Below are 19875 nucleotides of genomic sequence, written 5' to 3'. Positions count from 1 at the left end.
CGAGGGTGCCATCATACATCCAGCCTAATTTGCTTTTTTTTTTCATGTGGCACCGTGTTTGGTGAGTGCTGGCGCACATGTCATTGGTATTCGTTGGTGGACACAAATAACTTTATTGGAGTTGTCGGCAGGGTGGCCAAAAGCACGCCTATCTCAGGATTGAGCACAATGTTGAATCCGGCCGTATGCACAAATTTTCCCGGGCCGAATTCACGATGCGTTTATTTCGCAAGCGCTCCTCGAAATTGCCCGCGCGGCCTGCTTTGCTAATATGTTCAGCCTCACCATTGGCTAGAATTTGCTTTTACGGACAATTTTAGTGCAAGTGTTTGCTGTAAATATCGGGCCTCTTTCGTAACTGCTGATTCTGATTGGTCATTTAGGCGACTATTAGCCGACGATCAAACGCTCATTGTAACAATGAGTGGTAGGCGCTCGAGTGCCTGCGAATAAGAAAACGGTTTCATTTAAGACGTTTTGCGAATACCGACCCTAATTTCTCGGCTAAACTATAGTCAGGGGTCGAACTAAACTTTTCGTTCTAATATGATGTTTCCCATCGGCCCGCCAACTTCATTAATAACAGAACAAGCCACGCATCCCGATGGCTGGCATCTGCTCTTAAGAACTGTTTTGTCATACGGATAATTGTTTTTCGTTAATATGGGCCCAATTTATTGCATGATTGCCTCGCAACATTTCTTTAGAGAACCTGAGTTTTCTTTTTTTACCTACGCAGCTAACTGTTGTCACCTCGTTATTTTCAACGAATGGCGTTGCCAAACCTAGAAGATATGCAGAATTCAAGACTAACTACGACTGAATTATTTTCTTCGTTATAAGGCAATTCCTTTTCTTTTCTATCTCCTGAAAGCCTAACTGATACTAGTAACACCAATTGACACTAATCACAGTAATTGCTGCCGTGCTATAATTTCTCGGCAGCAAATTAGCTTTTGGAATTCGAACGGAACAAGACACGCTCGTACACAGGAGGACGAAGTTCAAAGGCATTTATGCACTGCTCATGATTGCCACGGTGTCTTAGCCACTGTAATTGCGGCGCGCGCTGCCACTACTGCACTAGTCTTTCGTTCTAGTAGTCTTGAAACGGTATGGCTTCAACGAGTATAGTAGCTTCAGACCTACCGGAAACGAAGCTTACCGCTTTCAGATCGAGAGAGTCGCCCGATTATCACGTGACCTATATCATATTGGAATATTGTCTCCTTGGCTAAAAGGCACTGGTTAAACCAAATATACGAAAACTTGCTGCCTTCCACTCCTTATCAAGGCTGAACGAGGAGCAACACTCATGCCTTCCGGAATTATTGAAACGTGTACTTACCGCAGACACGCACAGAAATGGGTTGCTCTCTAACATTGTTGTCTGCAAATTCAGAATGCAATCTTTAATTTCCGTATTATAACGTTAATGAATTAGTGCAAATTAAGCACCACTGTGCAACGTTTGCACTAGGAAATTTCGCCCTGGTGAACATATACAGCTGCAGAAATGTCGTCTCCATATCTGCTATAGAGTTGTTTTGAACTCAAGTTCGCAGTGAGCGCCCTTAATCTCGACCTCAGTTGAGAGTTGTCTTTCCAGCCAGCATTGGCTGGAAAGACAACTGGCAGACCAGCATTGGTCTGCCAGTTGGATGAAGGGACATCTGACGACAAAGCCATGACGACGGAAGACTGGCGGCAAGCATGCACAAAGAACACGTTTAGGGTTATCGCGGATGTTCTTTCGTTCTTTCCGCCAGTTCCCATGACCCCTACGAAAGATTACTTCCTCCTAAGCGTTTTGGAAATTTTGATCTATAGGTTTTATTTTTTTTCTCCATGGCCAATTTCGGTTGCCCTACGTAGAGGAAAATTACACGAGACTCCTTAGACGGCATCCTCCATGGAATCTCTTGAGGTGGAAGAAGATAATACGATCGTCCTTGCCTTCGCCTATTGCGTGACAGTACTGTTACTAGGTGGACCTAAACTAACCTCACAATAAATTTTTGGTGTTTCTATTTCTCCTGTCAGTTTATCACCTGCTTTGGTCATTCATGGACGGCTAGAGAAATAAATGCGCATGCGCGTGCTTTTGCGTGAGTGGTTTTCAGCGTGATAAAAAAAGTCTTGTAAGGACGCCATTGGGAAAGCACTGAGGGAGTTATCTTCTATGAATATTCACACAGAACGCCATAACTTGTCTTACCAGCTACAGCAGCTAAAATAGTATACTCAGAGCATATGCACCAATCTTCGTACAGGCTAAGTTTCCTTCTGGTCACAGCGTATTTTAATTTGTAATACATTGGTATCTCTATTCACAAAAGAAGAACCTCTTAGCTTAAATTATTCGTAAGAGAAATTTTGAGGCGTTCTTCAAGCTGAACACGCTATTAGCGAAAGTTGACTGCCAATGACGAACACTTAACGAACTAAAAGCTTTGTGAATTCATTCGCTGAAATGCTGGGCTTTGCAGTTTAGGCGGAGATCAACTTAATTTTCTTTAATGAAGAGTTGTGTGAGAGAAAACAGAGGGGTTTCTTATGCTGTTTTATACTTCCGACCATGGGCACCACAAAGTGAAGAAACGTTATAAATGGCCCTGCATAGTAATGTTGTAGCATGTCAATGATTATTTATAGGTCCTAACGTTTTCCTGTGCGCTTCAAACCTGATCCATCAATCACGACAGTCCGCGCATTACGCGTACTTGAAGGTAACTAGCCACAACTGAAACCTGAGATACAGTTAAGCTACAGTAGTGCTCGAAAGAAATTTGAAGCGTGATACCAAATTTAATAGTGACCGTCAAGTTATAAAAACATCATACGCGTTATAACAAACAGCAGCAATCCAGCGAACATTCATAGAGCGGCTGTATTGATTTATTGTTTGACTTCTTGGCTGACAGCTGCGGCTGGAAGGATTAAAAAAATCTCAGTTGGAAGGGACACCCATCTTCCATATTTCGTGCACACAGCCACGTAGCGATTCGCACGCAAACTGGACTCTCATACTTTGTGACGTGTTGTTTACTAATACGCTGAACGAACCTGGCAAGAAAGATTTTGCAGGCCGAGTACGTGCCATCAACTTCGACTCCGCTTCTCGTGCAGTGTTTAAAGAAAAATCCTGAAGTTGCGAAAGAACTAGGTAACACCGTACGCAAGCTGACTATCATCGTGGGCGAGGTAGCGACATCCTTGGAGAAGATTGCTGAAGTCCCCGTCACGGACTGGATGGCCATTGGCGACGCTATTGTCAACAAGCTTGAACGGGTGGGCATTTGATAGACGTCCAACTCTGAAAGATGGGCGCGTTGTTTCACATTTGTTTGAAAAGGTATGCGTAAGGTTCGACCGCACAGAAATATCCGATCTAGCGATCGACGATCCCATGCTGCTTACGCCTGTCCTCGTCAAATCACTGAAATCAATTCTGTTTCTTGAGTACTTGAAATGCAGACGTAAATAATTTGCAGTGCTGTTGACAGCCCAGATTTGGTGGAGGGGCACAGGCGCTAGCTTCGAGCGGGAAAGCTTCGGCTTTCGTGACAATGGGTGGCTTCCTGCCTTAACGTCTTGCATTTGTTTCGCTTATAAAGCCAAAGCGAACAAAATTCGTGCGAACAAAGCAGAGTAATGCTACAACAATCTGAAGAGCTGAAGTTTATATCTGTGACGACATACCAAACAACACTACAGACGCGCCGATATTTGCACCAATGTCTACTAAAAAGATGCGAAGAAATTCGGTATTAGCACAATCAGAGTATATATCGAAGTTGGCGAGCAGGGAACAAGTTTGAAAAAAGCCGTGTTTCGTACAAAAATTGTTGATAATAAAACTGGAATTTAGACTTTATACATAATGAAGTTCTACTTATAGTTTGGTGGAAGGATATCATCGGCAAACAGTGAAAGGCGGCGCCAACCATAAGGCAAATATTACGAATGGTTCACCTTCTCGACATTATTCACAATGAAGCGACGAAACATGGGTGAGGAAATCAGTACGCTTTAGCAGTTGTTAGTATTAGTAACCATTGAAGATGAGTGCGTGGGGTTAGATTTCGTTGACCGGCTATCCAGTTCGGACCACATTAGTTGACATCGTCGTCTGTCAATGCAGAGTGGTCAGCGATAGCATGAGAAGAACACGTTTGCAATGAAACAAACGAACAAAAAGACAGACTGCCTTGTAGTGCTATTACCGGGCATTCTGCATCGACATTTGACTAGATCGACTAAGGTAGACACTTAACGACGAGGGGCCGTATTTCGCATGAATGTTTTTGCTTTTATTTAGATTTACTATGGGTGGCCGTGAGTGGCCGATACAGGCGATTACGAAAGTGTGGTAATATGCTTTATCCAATGACGATGGACAAAAAGAATCAAAAAAAGGAAAAAAATATTTACATAGTGTGTCACCATGCTGATAAATTGTAATTATTCTTTTTTATTTTACACTTCTAGAATTTTATAGTATGAGTTCTTTTCTAAAGTGAAAGGAAAATGTTCGTTGAAGATGTGATCCACTTATTCCCAATGAACAGCCATCCGTGTTCCTATGTAACAGTACAATAATTCTAGCAAAGGTCGACGTCATTTCTATCCACGAGCAGCAGAAATTGAAAGCAAACATTGAAATATCACACATGCTAAGCTTTGCCTAGATATTTTGCTGGAACCGCTTAGAATAATGTTAAAGTACCAGAAAAGACAACGACAATATATAAACCGAAAAGACGAGACGATGGCAGAGCAGTTGCGATGCAATAAACAATTTGTAACGCTATGCTTCTGCTAATTGTTTTTCCGCAGAAGCACATATGAATATCATATAACACAACATAGCCATCGCTCCATCCAGTGAAGTGCCCACTTAGCATTTCTTCTGATAGCTTTGTACCGTTGTTTACTTCGCAGTTAAATCCACCTAAACCACTTCCATTCGCCACGTTTATTCCACGGATGCGTGACTTCAAGAACTTGAAGATGCTCGGGGCTGGCGGCTTTGGGTACGTTCGCATGCAGCACAATCGAGCTTTTACGATTCGCTTAAAGAGACTCACCCCCACCCTCCACACACAGACAAAAGAACACATGCACGCACACACACACATATGCACGCACACGCACGCACAAACACAGACGCGCGCACACACACACCTTATTATGAGCGAGACGAAACGGGGGAGACGAGATGCTCATTGTTTTCTTAACCTTAATAGACAATGAAGCCAAGGAAAGTATGGGGGCAAACTAATTGTGTTTGACCAATACATTCTTCGTGTTTTAATGATTATTTGTAGAAAATAGGCTATATTTGTGAAGGTAGTGTAAATAGTAGTAGTAAAATAGTAGTAGTAAAAGTAGTATTAAAGTAGTAGTAAGTACTAGTAACAGTAGCCTGCAATAACTGAAACTAATCCTTCGCGTAGATAGTACAAGAAACTTAGCTCATGCGCATATGCCGCACAATGTTGTGAGAAATTGGTACTATTTGTGGTGGCATGACTTTCCTCCAATGTAACATATAATGTGATTGCTTTTTACGTTGTGACTCTAGCAAGAGCTTTCACAATTTGGAGCCGGCATTGATCCTGAGCCGAATTTGCACTCAACAGGGCTGTGTATTTGGCCAACTACCGCCCTGCCAACTACGTCACGACGGTGAAGCTGGTTAACATGGACCGGTTCAGCCGGCACAAGCAGGCCGCGATGGACAAGGTTGTCGCATCCGTCATCAGGAACCCATTTCTCGTCAAGTACTATTGCTGCTTCTGTGTCAAGGTGAATTCAGACGTCTTCACGACTCGTCAGTATATCGCTGGGAACCAAATAGATGAAGAAAAGTACATCCGCCCCATTAGCTATTTTGCGGCAAATCAGAGAGATTTTTCGCACACACAAGCAGACATCGCAGGTCAGCTTATTAATCGAATATCGGTGGTGATATGCAAGTCCTTTCTTTAAGGCATGCACGTGTAAAACACATGGACACGTACACGAAGTCAAGTCTGTAGTGGACTTGTATCATGCGTACCTATATGAAAAAAAATCTTCAACTGCTCGTCTCGTCTGAGCAGCCCTTGTGCCGCATCGTGTGCATAGGCAATCCTGTAGTTCACCATGGACGCTACCTCTGTCGCGTATAGCATTCTAATGCACCTCGGCGGCCACATCGGCCATAGTTTGTCCACATACTTTTAACTTGTCTTGTGTCATGTCCACTTGCTCGTGATCAGCTCCACGCTGTGTGGCTTGCCTTCGTCACCCGTGCACCAGTTTGGCTGCAGGCAGCGTTTGTGCTGTTCGTTTCACTCGTTGTGGAAGGTAGCCTCAGCGTACTTCCATTTACGAGTTAACTTTTCATTGGGAGCCTCACCCAAGCTTTCGTACCTTATAACAGCGAGTGGCTTATCAGACGAGATCGCTTAGCGAAAAACATCAGCTAGTACACAAAGATGTCACTACTGTCATCATCGTGAAAATTGCCGTATGCATGCGCGTGCACTCAGCAAGAATAGTAGACCGCACTATAGCTCGTGCTGCTGTGACAGCGCCCATTAATGCTTTCCTTGTGATTTCCGTCTTGTTCCTGGTGCCACGTCCACAGGCACTATTCACTTAGTAACTAATCACGGGCGATCATTGCTCCAAAAGGGAACAATTTCTGACCACGTTGAAAGCCCAAAGTCTCGGTGTTGTGATTTCTGTACAAAACTTCGGTAGCTCAGCGTTTTTCTTATACTTGCGTGAGCTACAGGGCGGGATCCCGATGTTAGATTTTTTTTTTTTTGCACAGGTGACTCTCGGAGCGTTTTTATTTTCTCTTAAGTTTGATTTGAGTAAGACGGTACATTGACACACTGATGTATCATATGGAGACAAGGAGACAATATTAGGTAATTCTTGGCCCATTTAGTGTTGGTTGATATACACAGTACTGTAATGAACCGTGTCAGGACTTCTTTCACAGTCGAACGCAAGAAAGGCCTGAAAACTTAAAGCGCACAATCAGATGATGACGGTGAAGTAAGACGGGAGACACACGAGCGCTAACTTGTAACTATTATATAGAACGGCAAAGCTGAACGTAAAGTCATGTCGTGGCCGAACATCACGTTGCCATACATTTCCTCGTCATCATCTGGTTGTGAGCTTTAAGATTTTAGCCATGCCCTAATTTACGAACACGCCTAAACAACAGTATTACTGAGTAACAAAATTATTACATAGTTGAAAACTGAAAACATTACATCACAATGTAACAGCGTACACCTAGCATGATATTTGTATACCCCGAAATATATCAATCATCGACAGAAGTAACTCTCGCTTTCTAAGCGAACTTTCTTCTATAGACATTGCACTGCAATCTAATTTTTTGCCTCCCCTGGTAGCCCTGAAAAGAAATGTCTTTCTAAAACAATGGTTTATTTCGGGTCGCAAGGAGGTTCTGAACTAATTTGAACAGAGTCAATAGAAAGGTACTTGTGCCGTGGTACAAAAAAAAAATTGTCACGAAAAGCAAAACGGCAAGAAGAATGTGGTGATAGTAATAGTAAACAGTAATGGACCCTAGTTAAGGTCTTCAACGGTCACTGAGTTCAATTTCCGAGTGCTAATCAATCATCATCACGACTGTGACACACATTATTCTGATTAAAACTCGTGCTTGCATCATGACAGGAGGCGTACGTAACCATCATGGAGTACATCGCTGGCCTAGATCTGATGCGCGTGGTGACTAAGGAGGAGTACTTGGAGATCGAGGCGGTGCGCATCATCATGGCGCAACTGATACTTGCGCTGGAGCATATGCATTTGCGTGGATTTCTTCACCGGGATGTCAAGGTGTCCAAGTGAGTGGCTGCTCGTTCTTGCAGGCGCACTACCAGCGAATGTAGCATGCCACCAACGCTAGAGCTCAGTACGAGTCGATGGGCACCGTAAGCTCCGCTCCATCTGATCGTAGATATTCTGGATGCTTATATCTGTACAAAGAGGCTGTGCTTTCCATGTGGTACAAACATGCAAAGCCAGCAAATAAACAAATATGGAGCCCGTGAACCCACGTTGAAGTGGCAATTAGTTCCAATACTTGAAAACATTCCTACTGATGCGATTGTGCAGCACATTTTTACGGCTCTACGCGCGCAATTTTTCATGATGTCGGCGCGACTGCTACTTTAATAAGAGGCATGCTGAAAACATTACAGTGTCGTTACTGTCAGCTATTAAGATCCCCATGTTCTCCTTGCTGTGTTGCTATTCGCGACATACTTGTTTTTACGACTACATAGCAGAGATTGATGAATGCATACAATAAACTTCTTTTCCAGCATGCTAATTTTGCCGGGCGGGCGAGTGAAAGTAATCGACTTCGACACAGTTAAGGTCTGCAATGGTCACTGTGAGTTCATTTTGTTTTCTTTTTACGTAAATAAACGCTTTAAAGAAATGTCAGTGTTCTCACCTTAGCTGACCATTTTACTGAAATAAATATGCCAGCAAAGTGCACATTCAGGAGACCAAGTATTTGCGTTCATAAGTAAGTACGCCATGATATCTCAACCAGTGTCCCGGCCATAACCTTTCAAACAATCTCGCAGGTCCTCTTGCTACACTTGAACGAGTGCAATGGGATAACATGATGGTTTCTTATCATTAGATGATAGTCCGTCAATATCGGTAGGATGAAACTCCTCTTTCACTCATAGCTAGGACTTTATGACTTTACGACTTTATCATCTGCAGGTATTACTCTCAAGTCTGACGAGCTTGACCTACTGACATTGCTAACTTACTTCTCAAGACCTCATATTCTACTGATGGCCTACTTATGATGAATCATGCAACTATACAAGTCTCTACCACAACGGTTATTACACAGCAGTGTCAGTATTCGACAAGTACACAACAGCACAACGACTGCGTCAGACTTTCGCCAACTTCACTGGTGTGTCCGTCACATTAAAGTCGTTCGGATGAAATACATTGTGCAGTGGTATTATAATCGGTTGACCTCCGCCTTTGAATACACTGCCTCGTTGATTTGCCAGCCGAGTGCTCTGCGTATCGACATCCCCAACGGAAGGTGGCGTCTCCCCTGTATATTGCCATCGCATTAAAAATAAGAGAGCCAGAATTGCCTATTTCTGATAGGGCTGAATACGCGAAGAAAACTACTACTCACCTGGGGCGCTATAACGTTAAGCTATTCCAAACTTTTCTATTCCCATTCTGCAATCAGCGCTCCGCGATTGCTCAGAAACTTTTTTGAAACCCCCCACTTACCATGTATGTCACGCGACGTCACGAAAACCGCGATAGCTCCCCATCTGATCTGATGTGTGCCCACTGATTATGTATGATTGGACCGAACAAAAAAAAATAGTTATATTTTATTCGACACCTTCTCGCCATTAGACCTCCGCTATTGGTCAAACGTTTGAGGGCTGCACTCACTTCACCTGCCTGCCACACGACGTCTCAAAACCGCAAAAGCTCACTGCGTCTAAGGGACGTGTACGCGTTAAAGATGCATAATTATGCCGAACAAAACTAAATTTTTTTTTCTGAATAGGCGCAGGAAGCCTCGTTCTAAAAGGCATAAACGATGGCTGCCGCCGATCGCTCAGGCACTGGCTACTCGCACCTACCGGAGAGCATGGGTTTTCTGCGTGGCCGTATAACGTTTTCTACCACTTTTGGAACGTTTACGACCTCGCTTTGCCAACGCTTCCTTGCTGAGGATTCGTTTTAGTGGGATTATTCACCTTCCGTTGCACGCCACGGCGATTTTCGACCAGCCACCGCAAGCTAAGTAAAGGAAAACGGACCAATCGGAGACGCCGGCACCACCGTCCTCGCCCGGTTACCGATTTTCAATGCACTGGCTCGGCCCCATCGAATCCCTCTCCACTACAGCGTGCTCGTCGCCTCTTGTCAGCCACTTAGATAAGACAGCCGCTCAGTGAAGGCAATGTTATTCTTTTTTAAAGCAAACCAAAGTGACCGCCTATAAATGAGGAGAGCGTTTGGTTGGTCTGTTCAGACAACCCTGCCGGTCACCGCCCGATGCTTGCGTCGGCGGTTACGCAAATTTGACGTCGGGAGTTTGGAAAAAAAACAAAAAAAACATTGGAATAGTTTTACGTTAGAGGGCCCCTAGTCTCGTGAAGCAAATACCTATTCTGCGTTAAGATTATAACACGCTATATATATATATTTACGAAATGTTTGGAAGGAATTTTGTTCCTACCTATCGTTTTCCTTTTAGTGCAACCGATGGAAGCGCAGCCCCTTTACTCATGATGTCATTCCTGAGTAGACGAAGGAATCCGCATGGACCTTTTCTGTGACGTCCATCGGGGACCGCAGGGTTTTTGTTATACTTTGTAGTGCTATATGAAAGTCTCAACTGTCCTCTGTTACATTTACCTTCCCAGGCTGTTGGTAGTTTGTGATATTTAATCTGATTCTATTACTGTCGTGGTCACGAAAACTTCTTCTAGATACCTCTTGTGCGTCATGTATTTCGCGACGACCGCGTGATCGTCGCGAAAGCTAGTGGGTTTTCTCCGAGTCCCTCACATCTGTACCACAGCTTAATCTGTGACATATAAGTATAGCCCCTGGTCAGCACATCACAAGATCGAGCATTGCAAAAAAAAAAAAGTGGTCCTCCCGAATTCGCCTAAATTGCACTTTGGGTTTCGAAGCACCCATAAGCACGTAAATATAAGTGCGCGAGCGTTTTCGTAATCCGCCCCTCATCAGATGAAGCAGCGTGAGTGGGAACTAAACTTGCAGCTTTCTTCTTAGTAGCGGAATATTATAGCCACTTGGCGACCGCGGCGGGTCCGGAGCATTGCGCTTTGAGATGGTAATACATAAATCACTATTAGTTGGATGCAAAAAGTAAGGTGACAGCAGAGAGGAAGAAACACGTATTGCCAACATGTCTATCCTTTTTAACCATATATTTGGAGCGTGGGCTGCACACAACCGTAAAGGAGACTGGCTGAAATCCAGCCAAAGTGCATGTTGCTTATGTTTTCTTTTTTTTTTCTAGTTTAGCAGACTACGCGAGACATTGGAACCAGATGCTAAGAAAGCTATATATATGAGTAAAAAGGTCATCTATATAACGAGCTTTATCTCTGTAAAACTTCTAAGAAGTTTCGAATACTCTTGACTGTTTTAATTATAACCAAGAACAGTGGAGTGCAGGTTCTAAGTTTCTTAAATTTTCTGCACCGAGCAGCAGTGAAATAGCAAAATCCTACGTGTTTGCCACTTGGTTGTGCCGACGCAGTGATGCAGCTTATTTATTTGGGCAAGCTGAGCCAGTTCAGATATTTACTTGAGACGCACGATCCGTTGGTGCACATAATGGTTTCCTCTGTAATCACGAATGTATGCGCGACCCTGCAGTCGCCAAGCGTCTCCTGAGGGGCTACTTTCGGAGAACTCCCTTCGAATTCCACGACGGCGAGTCGGCCGGCACCATACCGTACATGGCTCCGGAAATTCTCAAAAGGAGACCATATGGTACGTCCTACACTCTGCTGTGAACAGAAAAAGAGAACCTTTCGACATGAATAATTGCCCTCACTGCTTGTGAGGACCACATTACATGGCGTCGTTTTGTTCGCATTTCCTTCGTGGGGTTAGCGAAGTATGATTACGGGGCTCCACCATTCAAGTATACGCGCCCAATCGCGCGCAAGTCTTGCAGGTTTGGCGGGAAGGCTTAGCTGAGACTCTTGGTACAATATGCGCAGTCAGTGGTCCTTTATTGCGCGCAGGTCGTGCCGCCGACTGGTGGTCGGCGGGGATCGTCATGTACAAGCTGATGACGGGCCGGGTGCCGTTCCGAGGGAAGTCCAAGCAGCTGCTTCGCGAACGCATCATCACGTCGCCGCTGAAGTGGCCGCGGGCCGACGAGCATCCACACTCGGCGACCACACCGGCCAAGGACATGACGTATCGAATGCTCAAGAAGAACCCCGTGGAACGGCTCGGCTCGCGCAGCTACAGCGACTTGAAGACCCACCCGTTCTTCGACCAGTTCAACTGGCAAGTGCTTTTCAACAAGACCGACTTGTGCGAGATACCGAGCATCGCCGAACTCATGAACAGCGACGCCGCGAAAGACAGCAAAACTGTGGACCCGGACGACAAGCGCAAGCACCAGCAGATCGACGAAATGACCGACGTGAGCGCCGACAGCCAGAAACCGTTGCTCTGCTACGCTTCGCCTAGTTTCAAGAAACTCATGCTCAAGGTACGTACACATTCCTCAGAACTCGCGAGGAAGCGATGGTGAGGGGCGTTCCGTCTTGAGAATAACGTTAGCGGTACATACGCTCACGCATAAATTAAAGAAAGAAACTCGTCTTCGTACATGTTCTGTAGTAGACAGGCAAGCGGCTCTTATGATGTTGGCTTTGGGGACTCTGGCACAAGTCAAAGAATAGGTTTCTATTTACCACGTTTTCTACAACGCGGAAGGTTGTCTAAGGCAGTTGTAGCCATTCTCAAGAGGTGTCGCACCGTCGGTGACGATGACCAGAGTGTGAAAGCGCCAACAAAATAGGCACACTCCGGTGAACCGAGAAGTGACAGCGGATTTCAATCCTCCCAGGTAAAGGCGAGCAAGACGGCCATCAAGTTATCCGATTCATTCATGGAGTCCAGCGGGCAGAGCTCTTCAGCCATCGACTACAAGGGGAACTCTCCGGTGTCCATAAGCAGAACCGCACCGCTGAGCAGTAAGTGCGCACAGGAAACACTGTTTTAGCCCGCTCCGGTATCGTCACTACTCGTTCGCTCATATGGGAGCACACTCATCCTGAACGATAGTTTTACGATTGCATACCGCAAAAATATGCCGCAATTATCTCAGGGCCATTGACGAAAATATTAAAGCCATAACTAATAAACAACTCCAATTTTATTACCTAATAGACGCTGGTGCTACGCACCATACATTCCGTAGATAGGCGACGTGTAAAATATGGAAATCACTACTGCCATGGAGACCTGTTCCGGCCCTTTCCACAAACGAGTGGTGCCTTGTCACATCACTGTGCATGGCGGCGTTCTTGAACAAGCGTTCGTTCTTTGCAGGCGTGGAAGGTAAAGACAGCGTGGCCACCGAGAAGGTGGATCTCATGCTTTACCGAAAGAAGAAGTACATGAAGTTCTGGGGCTTTGGCTTCTCGCTGCGGCGAGTCCAGGGAGAGGTAGCGAGCTATACCTACGTGGACGTGAGTCTCAGTCTGCCGATAGAACGTGTTTCATTCTCGCCTGGCAGCTCTTTCATCTACAGATAGTACGGAGCGCACAGGCTGAGGCGTTTCACATTTGAACGTGTCCGCTGACGTTTTGCCTTTGTCAAAAAAAAAATATTAATCGAAAGAACACTAGTCTGTGCGTGATGCGAAAATTTCAAGACTGATCTGTAGAGTCGCTGTTGATAATTTAGAGGGTGGTGCAGTAGCCTTGCATCAGACTCACGTACCGATGCGAAACACCATATTAGTCCACTGCTTCGAAAAAACGAAGCCCGCATGCCAATTAAAAAAAAGCCATTGGCCATGGCATATACAGTAGACGCCGCCATCATCGTGAAGATCGAAATCCACTAGCGTTCTAAATGGTAGATAGCGTACAAGCGAGCACTGAACACGGATGCCCACGCACTAGTCTTCTTACGAGAGTCATCTGGGGTTGCATCTTTTCAAACAGCATTGAGAGCGATCTATTCCAGACGCGGAAGAGCCAATTTAGTTATAGGCATTCTTTTTTTTTTTTTACATATCTCAACAGCTTTACTCAGAGCTCGGAAAAAGAACCACGATAACGTAACCCCATGGAACCGATTTTATTAGGTGTTCCTGAGCACGATCTACAGCTTTTGAATTCATATTATGCCTTAAAGGAATATTTAAAACTGTGTACAATTAAACCTAACCAATTAGTGAGCTGAACGCAATTCAAAAAACAGCTTGAGTAAATTAAAACGACTACGAACAATGTGCCGTTGGTGTGCTACTCTGTTCTTAATGTTTGGTGTTAAGTTACGCGCAACCCGCAGCGTATTTTACTTGCGCTTGAACGTATTCGTACGAGTTATCACGCGCAAAGCGTTGTACCTTTAAAATCCCTGGCGGTGAAAACGCCTTCCGTGTGCCGACTCAAATTTTTGAAAAAACAAGGCAAGCACTCGATATGGCACGTGATTTTTGAAGTCTATTCATCTGTCTGCTTAGCCGTAGAGCCGATCTTAAAAATGAGCACACCGGGAAAAATCCGACCATACACAGTATATAGCAGCTTTCCCGGCTAATGACCCAAATGAACAGCCGAGGTACTACAGCGACTCGGTAAAAACGTACTTCCGGCTAGTGTAGCTGTGCCATGATTAGGGGGCGGGAAGGCTTACGGGTGCCGCTCTATCTGTACCGTTGTACAGACGGTGACCAAGGGCTCGCCGGCTGACATGTCCAAGGTGCTGCCGCTGGACTTCATTCTGAACGTGGACGGAATCGCGGTAGTGGACGCGCCCTTGCCCCGGGTCAAGAAGATCATCAGCGCTGCCGGCGACCAGATGGTGCTGTCGGTGATGTCTTCGAGCCCGTACCGGATGCTGACGAGCCGTCGAGACATGTTGGGCGTCATTCGTGACATGCCTCTTGAATCGGCCGTTGTTAAGGCCGCTGCGCTCAGCTGCTTCGGCGGCAAGCCGTACGGCATAGGCATCCTCGACGTCGACGTCGCAGACGACAGGCTGAAGCAGTCGGCTAAGTGCTTCGTACTACTGGTGAGGTTCGAAGACTACGTCCCGCATCATCGAGTAGTTTTGGAGCATTGCATGGCAAGCTTAGTGAGGAGGCGTCTAAGTGACGTTGTGCTGTATTGATCGAACTGTTCAGATACGATAGCGTTACTATACCAAAGGTGTGAAAAATGTGAAACTGTGAAAACCGAATTTTAGTAGACCGTGAAAGCGCTTTTTTGCGTCCGGGAAACTCTATTCATTCATGCTCTGAATAGCGCATACATGGTGTACTTACATAAATGATTTTATCTATTTGCAAAGCATTGCATCTGCGCGCGAAAGCTGCGACAAGTAGCATAATAACAGCAAGGAGCACGCTGTATTTATAATTTCCACGCCTGCCCGATCGATGGCGAAATCAGTACTGAGATAGCCGTCATGCATAGCTCTCGACTTCGCCAAGAGATGACACTGCCGTTCCAGAAATTTCTCTTTTTAGGCCTCGAAGCATTCGGAATGAGGACCAATCTCGACAACTCCGCAAAGTTATCAATGAAGCGCCCTTAGACTAAGCAAAAACCGTTTTACGTGTAGTCCTTTGCTATGAACAAAGCGAACGAAGTGATACGGACCAAGTGCTACGAACAGCAACGCTAAATTCAGTTCGAAGCTAGCAGCCGTGATCACCGCCATGTTGTCAAGCTACTTACGTAAACCACACGAAGCCATTAACGTTAAATCCGAAAAATAGCGTGTGCGCTAAATATTATGGGTCGTGTAGAGTACAGCGCATGTGCATTCCGAGCACGCTATTATGCTAAATACGGTAAACTAAGACTAATTGATCGATAAGGCACATGGTCACAAAGATAAGGGTACATGATTGGCGAAAGGGTTTGTCAATGTATGAGCTCTCCTGCAACAGCTCTTCAGAAAAAGCTTGTCGAAAAGCAAGCAATTCAGAGTACGCGTGCAGTAAGTATGCTATCAGATTTAACAGCGCACTCTCACACGGTAAGATTTTTTCCACTTTCCTACTTTCTTTGCGTGACCTACGAATCGCATCGCATGTATATTTCGCATGATGTTCCTTACATTGTGTTCTTGTTTTCGGAGCAAATGAGCGTGCGCTTCAGAAGCGCAATTTCACCGCTTGTAAATCAATGTCACCCAGCTGTTTGATTATGCATTTTCCTTTTAGCCGTCCTCCCCAGAACTAGCGTATGACAACACTGGCAAACAAAAGGAAGAGAGCGAGCCCCCAACACTGGGCTTAAATACTGAGCGCATATTTGAAGAAGTGGCGCACGTTTACACCGTAATCGCTGTCCCTTCACAGCCGTACGGGCACGCGCGAAGGGGCGCGTTCAACAACTGTTATACATACGTAGCCTCCAAACCGCTTGCAGAGTGTGCAGTGCGGGCCGCTACAAAGTTATAGATGCAAAAGCATTATATGTCCTACAAGGCAGAAAATCCAGCGCGATAAAGCGATGGTAACAAGAATCATTATCATCAGTGACGTCCTCATCGTTTTGTAAGGCTCAGTAGTCATACAGAAGATTGTAAATGGTATGTGTCTTGTATGGCCTCAGCGGTAATCCAGGAGGTAGAAAATAATATAAGAACGTTAATTAGTAGTAGTTACGAGTAATTAAAGTGAACATAGGTGAATTAGAGTTTTGAAGTAAAGCGAATAATAGTTCGAAAAATTTATATAAAGGTAAGGTAAAGTGAATAAAGGTGAATTAAATTTAATGAAGGTGAATTAAAGTGGATTAATGTGCATCAAGTTTGGCACAAATGAGATCCACGTGAATTAAGGTGAAATAAAGTAGATTAAGCTGCATTAAAGCGCAATAAGGGGGATTAAGCTTGGTACAAATTAGAGCAAAGTAGTTTAGGGCAGATTAAGGTGCATTAAAGTGTAGTAAAGTGGATTAGGTGGATTAAAGTGCATTGAGGTGGATTAAAGAGGATTCAGGTGGAATCCGGTTGGTACAAATTAGGGCAAGGTGGATTCAGGTGCATTAAGGTATAGTTGTGAACGACACGTGACAGTGTATATGACGTCATGTATCATGAACATAACTTGCCAATTAGAAAATTCATAATGCTTTCGCATTCAAATCATGCAAGGATGCTTAAGTGACTGTCAATTTTTTTTTCAACTTCTCTCGAAGCCGTACGAAACGCGGTTTTCGAGGAAGTGCGCCTCAGATCACTTGCGTCCCGTCGTTGCGGCTTATTCGTACGAGAATCCGCGCGCAGCCATGCGGCTGCAGCTTTACTTCATCGGCGCGTCGTCGTCCAGTAGGTAACGCACTACCGGCCTCAAGCTTGTAAGCTAAAATATGGAGAAGAAACTATTAAACGGTCTATCATGCTTCACATCAACTCGCAACACTGGGTTCACTGGCTATGAAGATTCGCTGCTAAGCACGAGGTCGTGGGTTCGATCAACACCATCTAGATAGCACGATGCCTGTTCCATGCGTCATGCCATTGGCCCAGAATTTTCATTGCCAAGGCTGATGTGGCGAAAGCGGTGACGTCAAAATCACTGTCGCCTGCTCTGGAGTAGCCGCAGTAGATTCTACGGCAATCGGGTCACTAGCATGACATCAAGGATCAGAGTGAAAAGACCTTGTGCTATCTATTATAGGTGGTGTTGGTTCGATGACCTGCCGCAGTGACCGCATTTCGATCGTGTCGGAATGCTGACACGACCGTGCGCTAAGCATTGCGTGCAGGTTCCAGAATCTGAAGTATCGTCTCAAATTATGTATAGCAACTCACTGTGGTGTCTGTTACGACCTTCGCATTTGAGTTCGGACTTTAAACATCACCAAGCATTAAACTTCGTGCTCGTGGCCTAGAACACTCCCGAAACATCCCATTTTCGCAGACGTTTGCAGGTGTCTCAACAACGCTTCTATACTTCTTAAACATAAATATTCGTCTTATTCGCTTGCAGTACGCAGACGTGGTCAGCTCGAACAACAAGAAGGTCTTCCCGGGTGATGTGCTCTTCCAGATCGACGGCGAATCAGTGGAGGGCATGTCGCGGCTGCAGGTTGACCAACTCCTGGGCGCTGGCAAGCCTGAAGTCACGCTGTCGGTGGCTCCCCTGTCGCCATTGCGCAAAAGGCGGTTTCTGATCTCCAAGTTGCAAGAGACAGGCCTGACCGACATTAACGTTCCATCGAAGTCTACGGCTGCTGATATAGACTGATTACTCTATTATTTCCCCTGTCCCCCGACAACTGAGTTCTCGCATGTGTATGACGACTGCGTTATTCTGCTTGGTGGAAAGCGCTTAAGTTATGAACACTTGTTTTAAACCATTGAACGATCTGGGACGCAAGCTTCCAATCATAGCGCTGTTGCTACTTTGGCGACATTTCGCCAGTGGTTATTTAAGGTATATCTAGAATATGTTTTGTAATTACGTCGGAGTTGAGCGGAACGCCTTTCTAATGTACCATATTAGGGTGGTTGGCGAATCCGCGAATTTATTGCCTGCTTATTGTGTTGCAATTTTGCATGCCGGAATCCTTCGTGTGGTTCCCGTCAACAAGAAAGTATGTGTGTGAGCTCGGAACCGGCTTCACACAAGAATGCAACTCTGTGTGATCAAATGCTTGATGGAGACGACTGTGTGACATGGACGAAATTTTGTAACCTGATAGTACCAGTGAGAATCCTGTGGATTACGATTTTCGTCTTCGCTATTTTCTTATGTATGCTGTCGAGCGAGATAAAAAATGTTTCTATTAGCGCGTAGCCCAGAGACGACGGCGTCATGTTTAGCTACAGAATATTGTAGAAAACGCATCCTTCCTGGGCCATTTTTGTATAGCGGGTATGTCTGTCACGTTTCTGACCTCTTGGTAGGCCAGTCCCGAAGATAGGGCAATCTGTAAGACCACTGGGCCACAGCTATGTGCCCCTGGGGTTACTGCGTACACGCCACGGCGCATGTGCCTTTGGGGTTAGTGGGTCGTTACTGGGTGTAATGACTATGCTGATGATGATTGTAACGACGACAATGACAATCATGGCGATGATAATCGCGATTATGATAACGATGGTAATTTTGAAGGAAAATTAAACGCTAGTTGACGCCGATGAAATGACGGCGCTCCAGCTCGGTTTTCTGAGTAAATTTACAGTTCACGCCCTCCAGTCTCGCCACACAGTAGATCTGGTGGACATTGACTTTCATGAACTTCAACTAGACGTTGAATCCCCTCCTAGCTTTTACTTTATTAGTCGGTTTACTCGCTGATGAGTGTGTTCTTTGAGAGATGAAAGAATTTACTGCACACGCGTATTCCACTTCCGCACGTTGCATGCTGCAATGGTCGGACGCATCTTATTGCTTAGCACATCATTTTTACTTCGTTGCAAAAGCAGCTCTCGCATTTGGCAATTTGATAAGCTGATGGCGATGTGATCAGTTTTGTAATGAACGTGCAAGTGCAGCAAGACTGCCCGTTTTAGGATATGGAAAATTTAAACGTGCTATGCTTAATAAATAGGCCAATCACGCATAACCTTAAATTCAAGGCATGTAAGTATGACACATTAAATAATGAAGTTCACCCACATAATAAAACCAGGGTACACAGGAAGTGCACAGGAAGCCGCATGAAGTCGGGCATAGATCCAAGAATATCGTGTCAAATAAAACGCACACAGCAAGCTCAGAAAACCTGAATAATGCTCAATATTTACCGAGAATATCGCTCGATTAGACACCCCTGGAGCCCCACTGGAGCATGGGTGGTAGAATAGGAGAGGTGGCCAAACAAGCTCCCCGGGCGCGTCACCACACCTCTTGAGTTTCTACAGCGGTTGACAGGTGCCGAAAGGGGCTTATAGGCTCAAAGACGCGCATCGCAAGCTTTCGCTGTGCTGTGAAAGGTCGTTTGTTATCGGAATATTTCTGGCTTTAAAGCGCTGTTTATGAATTTAATAATTTATAGAAGCTGTCTGCTGGCCTTGCCCTCAAAACTGTCTATGAAGCTCTATATGGAGATTAAAAATTTCTAATC

The 19875-nt window shown here is 45.1% G+C and overlaps 1 protein-coding gene across 1 annotated transcript in view; it reads left to right on the top strand.

Moving 5' to 3' along the window:
• Positions 1 to 18599, top strand: part of LOC126545618 (uncharacterized) — a 28912-nt gene extending 10313 nt beyond the window's left edge. The window contains exons 4-14 of the mRNA XM_050193546.3: positions 3130 to 3291; positions 4945 to 5036; positions 5646 to 5811; positions 7714 to 7886; positions 8367 to 8437; positions 11464 to 11580; positions 11838 to 12316; positions 12677 to 12803; positions 13162 to 13301; positions 14510 to 14857; positions 17793 to 18599. Coding sequence (XP_050049503.2) covers positions 3130 to 3291; positions 4945 to 5036; positions 5646 to 5811; positions 7714 to 7886; positions 8367 to 8437; positions 11464 to 11580; positions 11838 to 12316; positions 12677 to 12803; positions 13162 to 13301; positions 14510 to 14857; positions 17793 to 18050 — 2133 coding nt within the window. The 3' untranslated portion in view covers positions 18051 to 18599. The remainder of the gene's footprint in view (positions 1 to 3129; positions 3292 to 4944; positions 5037 to 5645; positions 5812 to 7713; positions 7887 to 8366; positions 8438 to 11463; positions 11581 to 11837; positions 12317 to 12676; positions 12804 to 13161; positions 13302 to 14509; positions 14858 to 17792) is intronic.
• Positions 18600 to 19875: the final 1276 nt, after the last annotated feature.

The sequence above is a fragment of the Dermacentor andersoni genome, chromosome 3 (genome assembly GCF_023375885.2).
Source record: "Dermacentor andersoni chromosome 3, qqDerAnde1_hic_scaffold, whole genome shotgun sequence".
Taxonomy (NCBI): Eukaryota; Metazoa; Arthropoda; class Arachnida; order Ixodida; family Ixodidae; genus Dermacentor; species Dermacentor andersoni.
Note: the sequence above shows the minus strand (reverse complement) of the source record. Positions and strands in the feature narration are given on the sequence as shown.